A 19,236-nucleotide genomic window follows, 5' to 3' on the forward strand; every position below is an offset into this window, starting at 1 on the left:
TGGAAGCAGCGGAAAAATGTTGTCACGCATGTGTGACGGATATGGGTTGTGTGTGTACATATAATCATTGGCCTTCAATAAATATCACTTTCTAGTAGCGCTGTGTCACGTTATGCTGCTGTATTTCTACGTGTGAACGTTTTTATGAGTCGCTTTTTTAGCTTAAGAGATGACGCTTGGGTAGAACCGCTCAGTTTGTCCTCGATCAACGCCCCGCGCCGGTGCGCACCGTCGTGGGGCACCGTGCGCCACGCCGGTTTTGGGGGCAACCCCGGGGCGTGTTGATCGAGGACGCTATTAGTTGAGTGAGACGGCGTGTGCTTGGCGGAAGCAATGTCCGATCTTCCGATGAGACAGGCATACATAAGACACCAAAGACACCAAAGCGTGTGAAGACGACTAGCTCCGCTGTTTCCTCAGTCTTCTCATCTCAGTTACGAAGGTGGCCGAATTTTTTAGGAGGGGTGGACGGGTAGTGGAGGAGCGAGAAAACCGATACGAGCATGCCTGCGACTTTTCAGTCCGTTTAAAACGGAAACCAGTCGGTGATCTCACCGCAACGAAGCTCGATTATGTATACGTATTGTACACGAAAATTAAACACTGGTTAAGGAACTATGCTAAAGACGTGTAATTTGTGTTCTGAGGTGAACTCTCTGCAGGCCGTCGCAAAAGTCTCAATAGCTTTGGGCACTGCGGCGCGAAGCCCGAGCGCTCGAATAACGGCTCGCTTCCCCCTTTGCTTCTGCGCATGCCCTGCATTGGCCGGCGTTCGCCACTGTGAATCTCGCCCCGTGCCGTACGACTCCCCTGTGCCTATCTTATTCGAGAAGTAACTCTGTTGCCGTTACTTTGTCGCAGTGAAACACACAAATGATTTACCAACCGTGATCAGCATTCTCATTAACATCGTAAAATTTAATTTCCAGACAGTTATTTTCCCTGTACGGCTGCATATTTCTAGGCGTGCCAATGTGATCCTAAGAGAGTTAATTGTCAGAAAAAAAAATCAAGGTGTAATTATTTACAATCAATCGTTTCCATTTGCTTACGAATGGTTAGCAAAAATGCAAACAGCACAAAAAGATTGCGCTCAATCACAAGGCCGCACGTAATTGTGACAGAGGAAATTAAGAACGACTCGGTAAGACGACATAAAACGTCCAGTATTTTGAAGGGATCGCCAGTTCGAAAGACAAACGGATCAAGGCACGTTGCCCGTGCAACAGCACACTTGCAAGGATAAACGTTACGAAAAATCTAATGTCTGGGATCGTTGAGTCAGGCCGCAAATTCCACAACGCTGTGCCGATTAAAAGTTGCTCCCCTTGAGGAGTTTGCCCAAGAACGGCGCACAACTTGGCGCGCCACTTGTTTGGCCGTGCTGTAAAGGTTCTGGGCTCAAAACCAGCAGGGTTCCGGTAAGAGCGGCAGCGGATGTGGCATTGGACGCTGGTTCCGAAGCAGCATCCGTGAACTGGGTCCCAGTCGCACAGCCGTCGTGCGAAAATGCGCTGCTTGATGCGTTTTTGCAGCAGGGAACAAAAAGTGGCGTGCCCTACTAGAGCGGCGGAAAGTGAGTAGCGACCTTTTAACCGGCGGCAAGAGTGAGAGTGCGGCTGGCTGCGAATTAGCAAACCGGGCTGGCTTGCCTCGACGGCGCGCAGAGAAAAGGGTGAAACGTGACGACGGCGGCACTATGATACTGGCCGCATATCCGGGGGCCGCTCTAGGAGGAGGACCGGTTCCGGGGGCGGCGGCAGTGCGGCCATGGCTGGCGCCGCTGCTGCCGTGCCGCGCCGCTGCAGCTGCTGCAGCCTGGACGGCGTGGTGGCCTTCATCGGCGTCGTCAGCGCGGTAAGCGGTAAGCGGCCGTACCCGATCGGCCCCGCTCACGACGGTCCGCGCTGCAGCTCATCCATGTGCTCGAGTTCTTCGCCTTCTGGTACCTGCTGGCCGCCTTCTTCATCCTCACCAAGGGCGACTCGCGGCGGCACGAAGACGACCACTTCTGTGCGTGCCAGTGGCCTCCCACCCAGAGCTGTGCCTGACTAGTGGGTTGCTGTTGCCGCAGGGGGCCTGCTGTACCCGGCGCTGCTGGTGCTGCACTCGGTGCTGCAGGCGGCGCTGTCGCTGCTGCTGGCCGTCGGGGCGCTGAAGAGGCGCAAGGCCTACATCCTGCCCTGGATCGTCACCAGCATCATCGAGTGCGCGCTGCTCTTCAAGTGCAGCATCTTCCTGGGCGTGCAGTCGGTACGCGTCTGCCGTCCCCGCTAGTGTACGCGCCTGACCCCTCCCCCCGCGCGCGCGCAGGTGCCTGCCAGCGCCTGGATCACCGCCACCACGGTGGCCTTCTCCAGCGTCCAGGTACGTGCTCGGTGGCCGGCCGGCACGGCGGCCCCTCACCCGTCTGCTCGCGCGTGCGCAGCTCTTCTACGTGTCCTGCGTGGTGCTCTACTTCCGGAGGCTGAAGAAGATGGAGCGCGAGATCCAGCCGCCCGAGGTGTACAAGTGCCCCTGACCGGCAAGTTGTCACCCCCACGCCCTCTCCACGTGTGGCCTGTCGGGCTTTGTTCGCAGAAACAACAACTACGGGGAGACGTAAATGAGGTTGGGAGCGCGAAATCCGCAACGGGTATTACTGCAGGCCCCGCCGTAGCACCCTGGATCTTGGCGACTGCTGGGTGAGACAGCTCCGTGAGTGCGAAGATGCAGGGCGCCGTGCGCGTGCCTATATGTAGGCGCATTACTGAGCATTGTGAGGGGCCAAGCAACGTCAAACTCACTGCACGTAAGCCTGCTGCGGGTACAGGCTCAGAGGTCGAAGCGTCAAGTTAGACCGTGTAGGCGCGGCACAATATACCGGCGGGCGCATCGCCTCGCAAAGACCTTCTGCGGAAGCGTACCATTTTAGTCGCCTAAGTACAATTTCTGTATTTAGCCGTTCTATAAACCTCAGTGCACGTCTCTGCATTCATTAGCCATGCCAGCCGTCATGCCATTCGTAATTTTTGGAGACTACAATACCGAAGATATTCTTTCCCAGCTGATTCCCAGGTGATCTCGCCGTCGTGGTGTTCAAAATTTGGGCGGGGCATTAATTCTGACTGCGTCGATCATTCTTCCCAGACTGTTCTCTTGTCAGATTGATATGAACACTCCGTTTTTGCACGCTGTTCTCACTGAACGTCCTTCAAAGCTGCAAACTTGTATGTTGTCCCGAAAGAAAGGATATTTTTTTAGAGGCGTGGTGTTGCTTGGCCGGCATCAGGTGAGCCTGTTTACGGACCTCGGCGGCGACGGCACTTTCGCTTTACGGGCTGAAAGCGCTCGGACAGATTCAGGGGAAACAGGAAACAAGTGCCTCGTGTTTGATTCCAATGCATTGGCTGCTGCCTCGGAACATGCGCGAGAACTTCCGTGCTCTAGCTGTTAGAGCATGCGAAACGGCCTGGCATATGTAAGCTGCACTGACGTCGTTGCATGGGATTGCTGCGGTCACCCCGAAATAAAGGCAATGGCCTGTTTGAAATAACGCGGCCGACGAGTAGCGGGGCGCACACGCCAGGTTGTGGGAAACCAGAGGCTGGAATTCATTCCGGGCGGTCGTCGAGGTAGCCTCGGCTGGTGGCGGGTGACCCCTGGAAAACCCGATGATACACTGACGAGCCCAATTTTCAATGCTGGGCTAGTCGGTGCTTAGACGTCATACGGTTTCATATGCGCAAGAAAAGGCAATGGGGGGCGATAGCGAAGGGCAGTGTTACTGCGGTGGTCTTAATTTGTCCTTCGCTTCCGCCGTCCAGAGTCTTTTCTTGCGCAGGTTTCCGGGCGCCGTTTTGATTGCTGGTCGGCCAGCTGGCTGCAGGACGAGCGGTCGTACCTGCAGCTGAGACGAAGGCGGTGCGTCGGGGCATCGGATAGCGCAACACAGGCGGCGGCAGCCTTGTCGGGGCGTATACGATCGAGCACATCAGTTGCATTGTCCATGGGCCCCAGTACATTGCCACTGTGCTTCGCCCTTCCCAGTGCGTCTTTTCTGTAGGCGGCTTGTTTTGTCGGTGATTATAATGCCCGCCACAGTGGAAGGCCATCCCAAGTTTCCGGCAGAGCCAAGATGCCGAAGTAATCGCACAGTGATCAGTGACTGTTCTGAAAACATGAATATTCCCAGCTCTCGACGTTGAGTGGTGAGCCCGTCAGCTGTAGCTGAGCTGAGCTTTTGGAGGACCGGTATTGGGCTGATGCGAGGGCTACCGATGATTCCTCGCACGGCGTTTAAGGATTCCAGTTTAGCATGTTGGGAAACGGTGAGGCACTGGAAGTGGGCTTAATATACCAATCGTGGTTTGAGCACAGCGCACGTCAGCCTCAAAGCGTCCCCAGTTCTGCACCACCCGCTTTTGGTGCGATGCGGCGGGTTAGGCGGGCCTATTCTCGATTGCGTGAATTCTTCGTAAATGCGCCACATTGACCGCAAGCTTTTTCTATCGGGTAAGAGTTTTGTCACGTGCTTCCGGTTGACAAAATGGTTGTGCGTGCTGTCGGCATTTTGACGTTGCATGACGCTTACCGGCACTAGCACTTTTTTGCTCGCTATAGGGAATAATTTTTGGCCGGGATTGGAAAACTATAGACGAAATGCCAGAACATGCTAACGCCGGCTTGTTTTTGCTATTCGACAAGAAGGTGGCTTGTAATAGAGCACTGCACGGGCCTGATTTTAAGGCCCGAGCCCGGCCCGAGCCCGCTTCGCGAAGCCCGAGCCCAACCCGGGCCCGTAACACCTAGCCCGAGCCCGGTCCGGGCCCGGGCATTCATAAGTGAGCCTGGCCCGAGCCCAGCCCGGGCCCGCCATCTCAAGCCCAGGCCCGGCCCGGCCCGGTAATTTATTTTTTGGCCTAGGGATGGCCCGCGCGTGTGTGACCAGGCCCGGTCTTTGACGCTGAAGAAAGTTTGTTTATTACATTCCGGGCGATCAGACGGAGCATCTAGTCTGTACAAGCACGTCATGAACTGAAACGCAAAAAATAAGGGTTTAAAAGTGCACGTAGTTTAGCTTTCACCGTCTGCAGTTCACGCCACATCGGCGTAATAATACTTCGTATTCTTGCACGAGAGACATCATCACTTTTGATTACCAGACTCTTGGCAACTTCACGTGTTTGTCTAGGCCACAAGTTGGTATTGCTGAAATTTTTTGATCCGCATTTGAATCAACGAGTATGTACGCGCGTTGAAATACTTCACCTGTTTCTCTGGCACGCGAGTTTGATTCCCAGCCACGGCAGCAGCATTTTGATTGGTGCGACATCTAAAAAACACGTGTACATACATAGACATAGGTGCAAAGCTCCAGGATATCTGAATTAATTCATTCGCCTCTTGGGCATTCCTTGTAATCGTATCTTAGGTATGTTATACACCAAAATATAAATCGTGATGCAGTACAAGAAATGTCATTAAAATTGCAGTATAGTGACCATCAGACCTAGCAAAACACTTTTTTAAAACAATGCGTACAAATAACAGAAAGAAGCGAGCAACAATAAACCAAGAATATTCATTTTGATGCTCTTTCCTACAATTCACGTCGGACCTATTAACGGCCGTGCCTATGAATTCAAGCCCGAGCCCGGCCCGGGCCCAGGGCGTCGAGCCTGGCCCGGGCCCGCGGCATTGAGCCCGGGCCCGGCCCGGGCCCGCCGATAATTGACTTCGGGCGGTTCGGCCCGGCCCGCGGGCCGGGTCGGGCCCGGGCTTTCGGGCTTTCGGGCCGGCCCGGGCCCGTGCAGTGCTGTAGCTTGTAAGTTACGCCCTCTTTGTTATTGGCTGAGAAGACGTGACGTATAATAAACAGTTGGTGGGAGCATGAACGTCACACTTGGCAACTTCAGCTTGTGTAGTGAAAGTCACGTAAGAGCGTGCAAATGGCGGCTGCCATCACTCAGAAAAGGGGCAAAAAAAATTCACGGACCTTTAGCTTCTTGACACCGTGAATTTTCAACGGATGCAGTTCCGCGCGATGCTCGGAAAGTATTTGCTAGCGAGCGGAATAATAATTTTGAGTGCATCCCATTAGGAGACAACAGCGTAAAAATAACGTCCAATGTGTTCTTTTTATGAACTGCAATAGAATAATAGTTATTGGTTTGGTGTAACAGCAGCACAACGGCGCAGTAAATGACTCTCCATTATAAAGAACCCACGCACTGCATTTGTCCTCACCCCTTCTTGTTGGGCACATATTTTGAGAAAGGAAAGCTAAAGAGAGGCCCCGACGTCCCCCCAACCGTAACCGGAAACACCATTTTTGGAGGTCGCCATTTCTTGCTTGTATTTTGTTCGCATGCGCCACCTCCTCCGATTTCGTTCGCACCCCTCTCGTCTGTACTAGAATATTGAGGTGTGTTGTTCGGGGGACGAACCGGTGGAGAGCGCGGGTCCTTTTTGCGTTGAAAAAACTGCATGGAACCCAGGCGTTCCCCGGGAAACTGTTCCAGCCAGCGCCACTACATTTTTTTTAGCCACCGGATTCTAAGTTCTGGAGTTTATAGGGCTAAGCGTTTTGTTTCGGAGTGCTGGAGTTTATAAGTTCTGGAGTTTATAAGCGTTTTATAAAATTTTATGCCATAAAATAAATTAAAAAAAGCTCTTAATGAAGATACATTTAACAAACAAAACGGGTGAGGCCAACGGGTGAGCAGCGGCCGCCAGGGGCACTGCTCACCGTGGGAGCTCCTCAACAGAACTTTTAATCGCAAAATAGCAAAATAGAGCCCTTCGATTAGCCCCGGACGGCACACCTACCTCTCTTTTAGTGCATCATAAATATGGCTCCGGGTTTTCGGAATCCGGAAAAATGCGGAAAACACTCGCTGGTGAAATTTTGAACAATTCGGATTTATCCGATAAACACCGATTTTAGAGCCCACGGCGGCAAGGAAAATGACGATTGAAGTTCGGACTTGAGGGTAGCTGGTAAGTTATCAACACCACTGGTCGTTCTCACTTTTCGGTGATAACTATGAATGGCCACCGGTCCCACAAGCAGGCTCCTTTGTCCTCTCCCGATACCAGTGCACTTGTCTAAACAAGGGTTATCTGCCCACATTTGCTCGGACACATACAGCTTCTGCGACATCGAATGCCGTAACTAGCCTGATTTTTCACTACTTTTTCATTTTTCAGGTCGAGTTCACAGTTATATATGAACGAAAAATGTGACAATGTCCTGCTGTTTGTAGGAAGGACATTTTCTCGAAATCGGTCATTTATACATTGGTCGGTTTGGCCAATATAAACTTTACCAAAGGTCAGCAGTACCTCGCCAGGTCACGAAAGATTTTGCAAACTACCAGAGCTATATTGAACAGGTAACATTGTTGAACCCCTCTCGTTTTGGAGAATTCACCCCGAGCAGAGGCCAGTGCTTTCTCGCTGCGCGCTGAGGCTCCTCGCTCTACTTATTTCTAGGGCAAAGCTTGAAAGGGAATTTCGCTTTTCTCCTTATAAATGCTGGGAATCATAAATCGAAATGAGCGCGCTTCCATCAGCGACAAAAAAATGTCGTAAAGTATGCTAGCGTGTATTACAACAAGCTTTACGGTTGTAATAAAAGAAACGTACATGTTTTGTCTTCCCGTGCTTGTGTCTGCCGTTCAAACCGCGCAGAAAAAATTTCCTCCGAGCATTTCCAGGTGTTCGTGTTGAAATATCATTTCACCTATGATTCGGAGTAGTTAAAAAATCGAGGAAATAAATTTCGAATTTCGGAGAATTGGATATTTACGAGATATAAACTTCCAAAAACACCGAAATTTTGCTAAAAAATAAAATTCGAGAATCACCCCCCGAATGTTACCAGAAATAAACTCCCGAAACTCGTAGCCCTAACCATAACGTAACGCCTCGCGTGGCCACAGACGCATTAGCAGAAGTGTGGAGGAAGTCAGGTGCTTTTTTTTCGCGTTCATCGGAGGCCATTGGCAACTGCGTCCTAGCAACGGCGCCAAAGGCCAGCCCGCCGAGGCCCCACGTCACCGGGTGGCCCAGCCAGTAGCCACTGTTCGGCTCGGCAGGCGGAGGCGAAGCAGACGACAGGGGAGTGGGCGGAGGAGGTGGCGCTTGCGCGCAAAATACAAGCAATAAATGGCGGCCTTCAAAAATGGCGTTTTCGACTTTAGCAGAGGTGACGTCAGGGCCTCTCCTACGCTTTTCTTTCCTCCATATATGCGTGCAACATGCATGCAAAGGTAACACGGCCAAACAAGGGAAAAAATAACAAGTAACATGGCTGTTTTATTTGCTGTCAAGTTCCAGCTAGATAGATGAGTGAAGAGGCACATCAGTATGCTTTGCCATTATCAAGCGCTTATGAAACTATGATTAAGCGCAGCGCTTCGCTCTCCTTACCGCGTCACAAAACAAATGGCCACGACATTCTACTCTGGTCACGGCATAAACTTCTGGTAACATAACAGCAGACGAAGCGTGACGGCCGGAAGGTGATAACGTAAACATAGCTTGCAAGTTATCATTCAAACAGAGAGCTCAATTGTGTTGCTGGAAACAAACTGCGGTAAAAAAATTGTACGGTGTTCTTTAGCACACTCCTTTAGTATAGTATACAGTTTCATTTATAATTTATACAGGGTGTTTCAGCTATCTTTAGCTAGGGTAAAGTACGCCGACGCGGCCAAATGCATGTGGCTTAATTCGCAAAATGCATGTTGCTTAAATGCATATTTTGCTTAATTCGATAATTAGTCTAATTAGCTAACTTTTGAAGGAACGAAGCTAGGAAAAAAATTCCACTTAGAAAATTGCGGAGCGGTTTGCAACACGCCCGAAAAACAAGTTTCTGTATTGTTTTTCTGATAGTGTTCGTATGATGACCGCGAAATACGAAAAAAAAAAAAAAACACCACGTGACAATCTTGCTTGCGGGCCGTGATTGAAGTGCTTCCAAACGTTTCCCGCACAATCATAGGCGCACTGCCGCTTAAAAGGCGACAGGGCAGCGACGTAGACGAATTGGCACGGAGCAAGAATATATAGGAAAGGAAACTGCCCATTGCGGCAAGCGCGGGCGAGCGACCAGATAATGTCACAATAAAAACCAGGCCGCGCTAGGAATAAGCCTCGTTTCACCTCCTATCTTAATCTTGATCCGTGGAATTGGCTGAGCCATTTACGCCAGCCATGTGCTCCGGTCGCGAATAAGCAGATGCATCAGTTATCGCTGCAATATTATATATATATATATATATATATATATATATATATATATATATATATATATATATATATATATATATACAGTCGAACACGGATATATCGAACTCCAAGGGGACCGCGAAATAGTTCGATATATGAATAATTCGATATAAAAATATGGGCTCTGAGACCTCACCTATGGCGGACGATTACTTATCGATCGTGGCATTCAAGAGTCACAACTAATTCCGCACTCACGACGCAACAGGACGCTTTATTTCCGTGAAAAAAAAATCGCTGATCTTGGCCTGCTTCTTCGTCCTGGAAATGAAATTAAAGACGCTGGTCTCGATCTTCTCGAGGCTGCACAACTTGAAACTTCCAGCAGTACGCTGCGCCTTCGCACACCATGCACAACACGCACGCAAAAGAAGAACAGCGCGCACGTACCACAAGAATTTTGAAGGTAACAATTCCAAGGCTCTCTGAACGGACTCCAACAAAGCGCTCGCGATGGTCATCTCCGAGAGAAACAGTGATCTCCGAAAGGTGCGGGACAACTCGCCAAACAGCAGCAACAGCAGCAAAATACAAAAGAAGGAGGATGCCGTCAGCGCCTTCGTTCCCTCTTCCCTTTCCCGAGACGACATCGGGGGAAGACAGACCCAGAGAGAGAGAAAAAAAAACTCTTTTTCGGCAAGCCGGGAACGTACGAAGCCGAAAAAAAAAGGACGTTCGCAGTCGGGGCATCCCTACCTCGCACTGTCACATTTTCTGAGCGTTCGGGCTTGTCTGCCTAGAGAGATTTAGCATACCGGGCTCCGTCCGCTAACGCTACGGCGGCCAATAGCGGGGCCTGACTGGGCAAGCCCAAATTCGTTCCGGTAGGGGGGATTAGTTCCGCGAGCCAGTCTTCGCCATGCCCGCGCATTCCTCCACATCCTCCTCAACCTCAATCGGGGGTGCAGCGACCGCCGAAGAGCACCTTCCAGCTCGCGCGGCGTTCGATATACCCAATCTCGGGAAAAATACGGTTCGATATAAACGTACGAATTCCTACACTTTTACACAGAATTTTCAAGGGGATAATTTACGAGTTCGATATAGACAATAATTCGATATACCCATGTTCGATATATCCGTGTGCGACTGTATATATATATATATATATATATATATATATATATATATATATATATATATATATATATATATATATATATATATATATGAGAAATTGGTTGACTCACGATTAAAAACAAAAACAGTGGTTTACTGACGTTTCGACTGGAGACTGGTCCTCCAGTTTGTTTTTAATCGTAAGTCAACCATTTTCTCATATATTTCTTATGGCCCCTCAAGAAGTTTCTTTCTACTTCCTATATATACATAAAAGTATATTGACAACATATTTATGATTTTGCAGCGAGGAAAAGCGTAGCTCCTAACTTTAATTGAGGCATTTAACCTAGCACATCTTAGTATTTCCCTTTCTCATTCCTACTCCGAACACAGTGTAAACTTTCTGGAGGTCACCGTTACTACTTTCAAGGGCGGGCTTCAAACTAAACTCTGTAGAAAACCGACAGACACGCGGCAGTATTTGTAATTTCAAAGTAGCCATGCCAGGTACTGCTGCAAGACAGCAATCTCTGCAAGACAGCAATCTCTTATAGTCAAGCCCGCCGTTTTAGGAGAATTAAACAAACCAAGCTGATTTTGACTGCCGAGAAATGCCGAGAACTTAAGACCGCCCTCTTAAATAAAGATACCTGGAACGGGTTATCGACGACGTTATTATGCCAGCCAACCAATTGAACCGTAACGAAATCCCCAAGAAAAAATCCCCGAGTGTTAATCAGCAAATTAACCTAGTTTTAACACACTCAGCCTCCGCTTCAATAGTCTCAACCGTGCTAAGAAAACGCTTAAGGAGGATAATTCCCAAACAAACACGTGTTTTCTACCGACGCAATAAAAATCTAAACGGCTTTCTTACTAACTCTTGTATCAGCCGACCTCAAACCATATAAAGGGTAACCTTAACAGTGACGTATAAGCCTGTGCCGGTAAGTTACCGTTCACGGTAACTCTCGCGCATGCGCAGTCGACTCCTGCAAACCCGGTGAACGGTAACGCAAACGCGGTAACAATATGCTAAACTGCCTAATGTCGTATACCTTCGCAAGTGTACTATTTGTAGGCAACAATATATAGGCCAAACTGAAACACCGTTTCGGATGCCGTTAAATAATCACCGCGTGAGCGGTCCCGGTAATGCATTTGAACATCTTAAAACGACAATTTTGAAATCCGCTTTTAAAACCGCGACCGCGAGGTTCGGGTATCTTATCTAATTTATAAGTTTAGGTCAGCTTCGCTTGGTGTCAATAAGAGCTACGGAAAACTAACGTGCGTATCCCTCGAATAAAATTGGCGACTCCATTATATTGAGGTTTTTTTTTATTGTTCATTAATCCTACCCCTGAGTTTCCCATCAGACTTCACATAACCTTGATTGCACCGGAACACAATTTCAGCCTTTCATTGTCCAGTAGCTCATTCGGACGCTATCGCCGAGTATAAGTGGCATTATTAGCCTACATCCAGCTAGACAATGCAGTTCCCCTTGGGAAGGAGACTGCGTACCCAATTTTGCTTTGCAACCTTTAAGCCTTCATGGTTCATTTTTTGAGCGTGTGCTTTTCTTCTGTGACTTGGATTTTTTTATCTTCTCGGCATTGAAACATGTACTGACAGGTGTTCTGCTGTTTTCCTCCTGTTGAACTGTATTGCACCTCCTTCCACTAATGTCACCTCTGACACCTGTTTTTCCTAGTTTGCTCTTTTGTACACTATCTATTATTCCCATCCGTCAAGGAGGGACAGACACAAATTGCAATCTTCGTTTATTACCTGTATGCGCATGTGCACACCTGTCTCGCGTTCCATTGATTACACTTTTGTGTACATTTCTCTTTTTGAAACCACATTTTTTCAGAGCTGGGCGCCCACTTCCGCGGTCCCAGCACGTGCAGCCCTATTGCATTGGCCTCTACACCGTGTTCAGTTGCCATCTCATAGTGCCATCCCGACACCTGCTCTTCCAAGTCAACTTTTTTTCCCTTCGCTCTCTGCTTGCTCTCTTGTTGTCCCACGTCCATAGCCCAGGCTGTATACATACTTGCCCTTTCCGAAACATCTTTTTTCTCCTTTTCACCAGCTCCCGCAAAGGTATGTTAGAAATGTGTTCCAAATGTTTGTGGCACCAACATTGTGTAACAATACTCTGAAGAAGGCAAGTTTCATTACCACTACAAGAGTAAAACTTTGTTATTGTTCTCCCCGTGTATTCGACTTTTTACTTATACGTACAATCTCTCTCTCTCTCTCTCTCTCTCTCTCTCTCTCTCTCTCTCTCTCTCTCTATATATATATATATATATATATATATATATATATATATATATATATATATATATATATATATATTCTGATGCCTTTAAAAATACAAGTCCCCTTGTCGACACATTGGCAGTGGTCTGAGGCCGCTACCTTCTTCAAAGTATTATTTATATCCGGTGACCATCTTCACAGCCCCATCGTTCCCTTGATTTCATGTTCGGAGATGACGGGACAAGGTAAGCAACCTTCCCTCTCTCTGGCAGACGTAGCTTTAGTCACTCCAAGCACATTCAGGATAACTTTCCGTCGGGACAAAATGCACCATACATTAGATTCTAAAGCGGCGCCACAGCTCAGGGCATCAAGAAGCACATGGATTCCGCCACACGCAACATCACGCACTTCATACTTCACTTTGTAACTAACGACCTAAAGCACAACAGCGGCGAAAATTATTTCGAGGCCATGAAAACTCTCGTACACGACGTTCAGATCAACCGACCCAATGCGAAGATAACGCACAAGTAAAGTTTGGTTAGTCGAAGAAGGTGAGTGGTGTCGTCGTGGAGTGGTGAAACTACCCGATGACGCTGACGCAGCAGGTAGAGGATGAAGAAAAGTCTATATACACGTGTTTACAGACGATGAAACACAACATAAGACAAAACGAAAACTGGGTTACAATTAAAAGGCGCCGCAGTGCACGAGGAGGATATCGCGGCATGGTCCCTGGTAGGGGCCCGGAGGCCAAAAAGGTGCCGAACCGCCGCTTGGTTGGCGAGGAATTCGTGGGGCTCTGGCGCCCAGAAACCGCCACGGGAGCACGTCCTGATGCGACCGCTCTGTGCCGCAGCTCCGGACAAATTCGTTGAAGGACGTGCGACCAGGGAGCAAGCAAAGCCGCCTCCCCACAGCAGCGTACATGCCAATTAGGATTTTGACCACCGCTCCCCCCTGTCCGTCCCTGAAGGTCAGGAGGTCAGGAAAGCTTTCCCCGATACCGTGTAAAAAGCCACCGGCAAGGCCATACAAAGAGTTTCGACTTACTGGCGTCGGCGGCGGCCACACATCTCCCCCGCCGAAGGAGGGGGGGGGGGGAGACACGACAAAACCACAAGAAGGGAAGGGGTCATCGTCCCGACGGGATCTATTGGCGCTGCCATCATTACACCCCAAACAGTGATTCCCAGGATTAAAAACAAACACCAGCCACCCACACACCAGGGACACAGACTCATAGCTCACTATGAGTGAACAGTTAAGCTCAACGACTCCCTCGACCCAGAACGGCCCCAACAAAACGTTGACATCATCCACCACACAGAGATGTTCCACGACCCCCAGGGACATATGGCCAAAGAGGTTTACACCCTAACTTCCGAGGCGTCTGGTTAACGGCCGAAAACATCAAGCACAGGCTGAAAAAGTCATTTGAGAAATTGAGGTGACATTCCCGACTACATGCATCACCGCCCCATCAGTGGCCAGCACTGAGCAGCAGACCGAACCTGACATTCCCAACGTAGCGAACCAACGCGTCCCTTCAAGAACACCACATGCGGCGCGAGCACACAAATGGTTGACGCAGCCACCACACCAGCTGTATTGGCGGTGAGATTGGCGGTGAGTTGCGCCCCCTGGCTCTGACGTCGGCTTAGGGATTCGCGCCGCTGTCGTCTGCTACACTCCGCTTGTGAAGGGCAACAGTGCCTGGGCTAGAAATCGCCCGCTTCGTTGCTGTAGTGCGTTAAAAAGCGTATTCTAGCGACTCAGTTATTTTGCCACCTTCTGACGCATCTGAATAATTTGAAGCTGTATCCCCCACAAGTTTGCAACACACGAAGAGATAGAGAACAACTTTCTTCAGAGTATCGGTAAGAAGATCGTGTGTAACTCGTCCTTTCTTGCTTATTCGCGAGGATCAGCGATGAGAGCTTCTCGATAAGTATTCAAAATGCGTAAGCTTCCCTGCAGTATTTTTGAGATGCTGTTATGAAGACTCAACAGTCTAATACTACGTACCAAGCAGCGGCCTCTACACGCTCATCGCATAGCAGGGAATAAAGCAGCTTTCTTCTGTTTCTTTCGTTGTTGTCTTGTATCGGATTAATGTTTCTTGCTTTTTTTTTCTGCCCAACGCATTAATTTTTCTGCGCCGTCACCAACTTCTTATTAGGAGGTTTCGGGATGTTTGGGAGCCTCACAAAGGTCGTGTGGATATTTCCTTCATTTTGTATGGCATACATTCCCTTCACAAATTGGCTTTCATTACGGCTGCGTGCAAGGTGCATATCCGCAGCGTGCTTTGTTTATTCACATGCAAATACAATGAGAAGGTTTGTGCTACGCCACCCCGATCGCGCCCTAAACAACGTGGTCCACAGTACTAGAAGGCGGCTTTTGTGTTCCGAATTTCTATCGTAATTATATCGTTATCATTCATAACGAACTGACTCTCAACTCGAACAATGATGACATGATTACGGTGTTGAAGGCATGATATACTCGCTAACTAACGTAATAAATAGTATACCTGCATATATTACAAGACTCGAAACCGAAGAAGAATTCCAAGTAGCTCTTTATTGCTTTTCAACCCTTCCAGGCGCGAAGAACAAATCCTATTCTACTCGGGATGGCGTTCTATGATTCGAAGAAAATTACTTTTACTCTCTTGTCCTGGACTGAGGACCCGGCCCACTAACCAGATCGATTTAATTGTTAAACAAAGTTTTCCCCTCCTCCCCATACTCCTCCTCCTCCTCTTGAGTGCAGTTTTACTATAACGCATATCCGAATATCGGGAAGATATGAATATCCCTCCAGGTCTTAACAAACATATATGTGTTACTATAAATTTAACGAAGACGTGACTCGCCTCCATACTGGTTAGATGCCTGGTATAGAATCAGCGCGCGCGTATATACACACTGGGTTATTTGGAACTCAACCTACAGTTTCTGCAGTCTATAGTGCATGTCGGCAAACTTTCATGCCTTGACAACGTAAAGTGATGTGACAAAACGCGTTCGAGCGTTCGGCAAGGTTGCAAAAACTGTTTTACCTTACATATGGTTACTGGGAATCGTGATGCCTTGTGCCAAAGCCGACAGCCCTGAAGGCCTAGAATTTGTTTTGGTCTTCCATTTTCGCTGTTGTCGGTTATTAGCAGCTGACTGTTCCTTTTGTTCGAATGCTTACATGAGAAGCTGACGCCTAGCTCCGACTCCTCGCGCTCCGCACAGCTTCGCAAGGAATGGGGTGGCGCCGGCACTGTTTCTCCCGTAGCGGTATCCAAAACTATACTTTAATAGACCCTATGCAAAATGCGCCCCGCCATCTCACGTCGACTCCGGTAACTAGGTCCGCCATTTTGGTACGGTCGTTTGAAACCGAAACCAATTAGCGAAACATAGAAGGCGCCGGGCATTGACCGCTCTTGGTGATGGACTACAATGCCGGAGCATTGCTTCGTGCCGCAGAGCACGCAATGCAGAATTACCGGTTCAAATGGAGAAAAGGTACGTGAAGTTTCACGCTTTTGAACGAACTTTGTGACGCGAACTGTGCCGGCGCGAGCAACCTTTGTGACACGCTGGGCGCGGTGCGCTTGGAGCGAATATTTGTCGTTGGTTCGCTAAGCGCGGGGTTCCGTAGTCGCTGTCCGTATGAAAAATACAGCTGCGTTGGAGTTCTCTTGTCCAGCCTTTGTATTCTAAATGAAGCCTGAGCGTGCGCCGCCTATTCACGCGACTGACAGCGGCGCTCGACCGGGAAAACAGTACCACACGTTGCCAAAATTAGGCTGTTTCTTTACTCGTCCCTGTGGCTCTGCGCCCGCTTCATTTCATTGTTAAATGGTACCGCTTAGCCCCTACACGAGCCTTTATCTTACCTAGGGCTGTAAACAAACTTTTCTTGCCGCACTACGCCGTCGAAAATTTCCTCTGTGGCGGGCGCGCACGGTATGGGAGTGTGTTGTTGGTTTCTTTACGTTGCATTTAGCCGTGTGTCGTTGCAGAAGTGGCGAACGCTGTTTTATGATGATCGAACGGTGGAAAATTCGAGCTTTTGCACTTGGTTCCCGATTTTCCGGGCTGAAAGGTTTGTTGTTACGTCAAGTTAACTTGGTGCCCATTGTCATTCCTGCAACGATGTATTTACTGTCGAATATTTTGCGACTAAAATACACACTCACTCCTCTAGTTTGTCACTCGCTGCATGCATGCCTCCGACGTAATGATAGTGTCCATTCATGTAGGTAGCTGAGACAATTTTCAAGTTTTATTCAAAAAGAAAACGGCCACAGTTGCATCAGGCTGCCGCGTATCAGCTTTGAGAGCTTTTTGCGTTTTTTGTATCCACAGTGAAAATCCCAGTAAATTAAACTACTTCGCTGATTTATAGCGCGTGCAGTATAGCAAACTGTGGATATAAATGGAACAAAAAGAAGCACTCGCGCACCCCTGCATGTCGCGGTCTAGTAAACGCGACGTTGCCCAGCCTCTGCTGCGTGCTCCTGAATGCTTGCTGGTAGCTCATAGGTGACTCTTCAGGTGCCATGCCAGTCCTTGTTTCTGTCACTGGGGGGGGGGGGGGGGGGGGGGGGAGGGAGGGAGGGAGGAGGAGGAGGAGCGGGAGGCCAGCACAACTGGGGCAAAAATCTCATTCCCAAGGCTACCAAGTTTTCTCCCAAGCGCCTGCACGGCACTTCCTGTACTCGACGTGCATCGAACAGACGCATTGGCGAGGGAAGGGAGGGGCCATTTTATCGCGGGCTTCTCCAGTCAATGTTTTGGACACTCGCTGGCTTGATGCCCTGCTGTCTCGGACGTCCCCACTGTTGTGGCAGCTCAGTGCACGCAAGCTTTGGTGGCGCCTCTTAAAACCTTCGGCTTGCAAGAGGGCGAGTAGGTGCACAGCAGCCAGGATGTGACTCCATGCTACACTGCAACCCGCCGGGCAATCGCACGCTGCCTCCCCAATCGCCCCACTGTCCGTCTCAAAGGTGAGGCACACAACTTAGGGCCGGCCACTTTTCTTCTGGGAGCGAAAGCAGCTGCTGAGCACATGGATGAGGCCCAACCTGCAAGAACAGAGAGAGTATACGTAAATAACACTCAGTGAAGAACAGGACTAGTCCGCTACAGTTTATGGTAAAGAGCAGAAAGAAGTGGCCGCAAGGAACAGACTCAAAATGACCAGATTTTGTGTCTTCCTTAACATTGTTGCAAGGGCAATAATCTACACCTGAAACAGCAATGATGTCAAAATTGTTTGTCAAGTTCGAGCGTGCAAGTATCTCTGCATGCTTTGTTAATGCATTTTTCAAGAGGAGGAAGTTTAACATTTAAAAACCTCAGCGTGGGTAATGATACCAGTACCCGCATAATCGTGTTCGTCATAACTTAAGCAAGCAATAATATGATTATCTGGAACTCACTTCCAGAATCTTTCGAGATAAACAGGTAAACATTCGGGCTATACCGATGACCCATCGAATTAAAAAAAATCTTCTAGTTCAGTGAGTTCGAGCTAACGAGGTTTTACTGTATTATCTATTCGTGCACACCAAAAACATGCGCTTTAAAACAAACACAACCACCCCACCGCCAAAAAACGAGAAGAAAGACACACAAACAGATTTTTGCGCAGAACATGCGCAATAAATAATGAAAACACATAAAAAAAGAAAATTCAAGGCATATGTGCGCTTTTGTAGTTGACTTCGCCGCAAAGCACGATTGCTTTGCGGCAAACGCGCGGGCGGACGACCGTCACGGGAAACGGCCGCAACCTTTCCGTTAACATCTTCGCCAAAAATCATCCCGTAAATTCGATGTACAGCATTTAAAAATACCTAATCCACTCACTAGCGGTACGGTCTGGCGATTGTCGCTTTCCTCTTTCAGAGTTACTGCAACAGGGTCGCCGCTGCCATTTGCATGGTAAACAACGGTGAACAAAGTGCCATACAAATGCTCATACCGGTTAACTCGCGTCAAGTAAACAACAAAGAAGGATTTACTTACTGCGAGTCGCACGTGTTTGTCCGCACCGATGAAGGCGAGCAATGCGCCTCGGTGGTTAGGCGGCATGCCCTGCTCCGCTGCCGCTCGGATGGGTCTTTGGCACGGCACCCCGAGTAGTACGAGTCTTCGGACACAGTCGGCAGCGCAGACAAGTCCTTCGTCCACAATCCGCGGTCGGGAGCCGGAAAACGCCGTCCAGTTTGAGCCATACCGCGTTACCGTCACCTGCTATTCCACAGTAAACAATACGAGACTTCCCGATCGGCGCCCGTACCAATATGGCCGACGGTCTCGTTTACATCAGTGTTGCTAGATCACCAAGCAATTTCGCATAGGGTCTATTGACACCATGAGCTAGTGTATGCGATTTTAAGCCTATTATTATGATAAAAAGTTACCCACACGCCAATTATGGTGCGGACAAGCCTCAGACGTTGACCGAGCGCAAAGGAACAGCAGAGAGAGCGATCCTGAGTGAAGCAGACGACAAATGCGAGAATCCCTAAGCTGACGTCACGGAGACGCGCTTCGCAGCGCCGCCTGTGTTCGCGCTCACCGCCAATAGGAGAACAACGTCCCG

At 49.0% G+C, this 19,236-nt stretch overlaps 1 protein-coding gene and 1 long non-coding RNA gene across 3 annotated transcripts; one reads left to right on the forward strand and one right to left on the reverse strand.

The window, feature by feature from the left end:
* Positions 1-1,407: 1,407 nt before the first annotated feature.
* LOC144174311 (uncharacterized) lies at positions 1,408-12,561 on the forward strand. 2 transcript variants are annotated; one of them, XM_077702943.1, is made up of 6 exons: positions 1,408-1,864; positions 1,914-2,013; positions 2,075-2,253; positions 2,314-2,367; positions 2,429-2,524; positions 12,221-12,561. In XM_077702943.1, exons 1-6 carry the CDS (start codon positions 1,771-1,773, stop codon positions 12,301-12,303), a joined length of 606 nt encoding a protein of 201 aa, XP_077559069.1. In that variant the 5' UTR covers positions 1,408-1,770; the 3' UTR covers positions 12,304-12,561. The 2 variants fall into 2 exon arrangements, with proteins under 2 accessions (XP_077559069.1, XP_077559070.1); XM_077702944.1 differs by having other exon boundaries at positions 1,412-1,857.
* Positions 12,562-17,302: 4,741 nt separating this feature from the next.
* Positions 17,303-18,880, reverse strand: LOC144173212 (uncharacterized). Its single transcript, XR_013323189.1, has 2 exons — positions 18,657-18,880; positions 17,303-17,710 (listed from the first exon to the last, which is right to left on the reverse strand). It is a non-coding gene; the product is annotated as an uncharacterized LOC144173212 (long non-coding RNA).
* Between the last annotated feature and the right edge of the window lie 356 nt (positions 18,881-19,236).

This window comes from Haemaphysalis longicornis, unplaced genomic scaffold (genome assembly GCF_048455015.1).
Source record: "Haemaphysalis longicornis isolate Haplotype H1 unplaced genomic scaffold, Haemaphysalis longicornis Haplotype H1 scaffold_3, whole genome shotgun sequence".
NCBI classification, from domain to species: Eukaryota; Metazoa; Arthropoda; class Arachnida; order Ixodida; family Ixodidae; genus Haemaphysalis; species Haemaphysalis longicornis.

Excerpts from the sequence above, each read along its gene's own strand:
- LOC144174311 (XM_077702943.1), top strand. The coding sequence starts at position 1,771 with ATGGCTGGCGCCGCTGCTGCCGTGCCGCGCCGCTGCAGCTGCTGCAGC. Across the intron at positions 1,865-1,913 it reads CGTCGTCAGCGCGGTAAGCG|CTCATCCATGTGCTCGAGTT; the intron begins GTAAGCGGCCGT and ends TCCGCGCTGCAG. Across the intron at positions 2,525-12,220 it reads TGTACAAGTGCCCCTGACCG|AGCTGGGCGCCCACTTCCGC; the intron begins GCAAGTTGTCAC and ends ACATTTTTTCAG.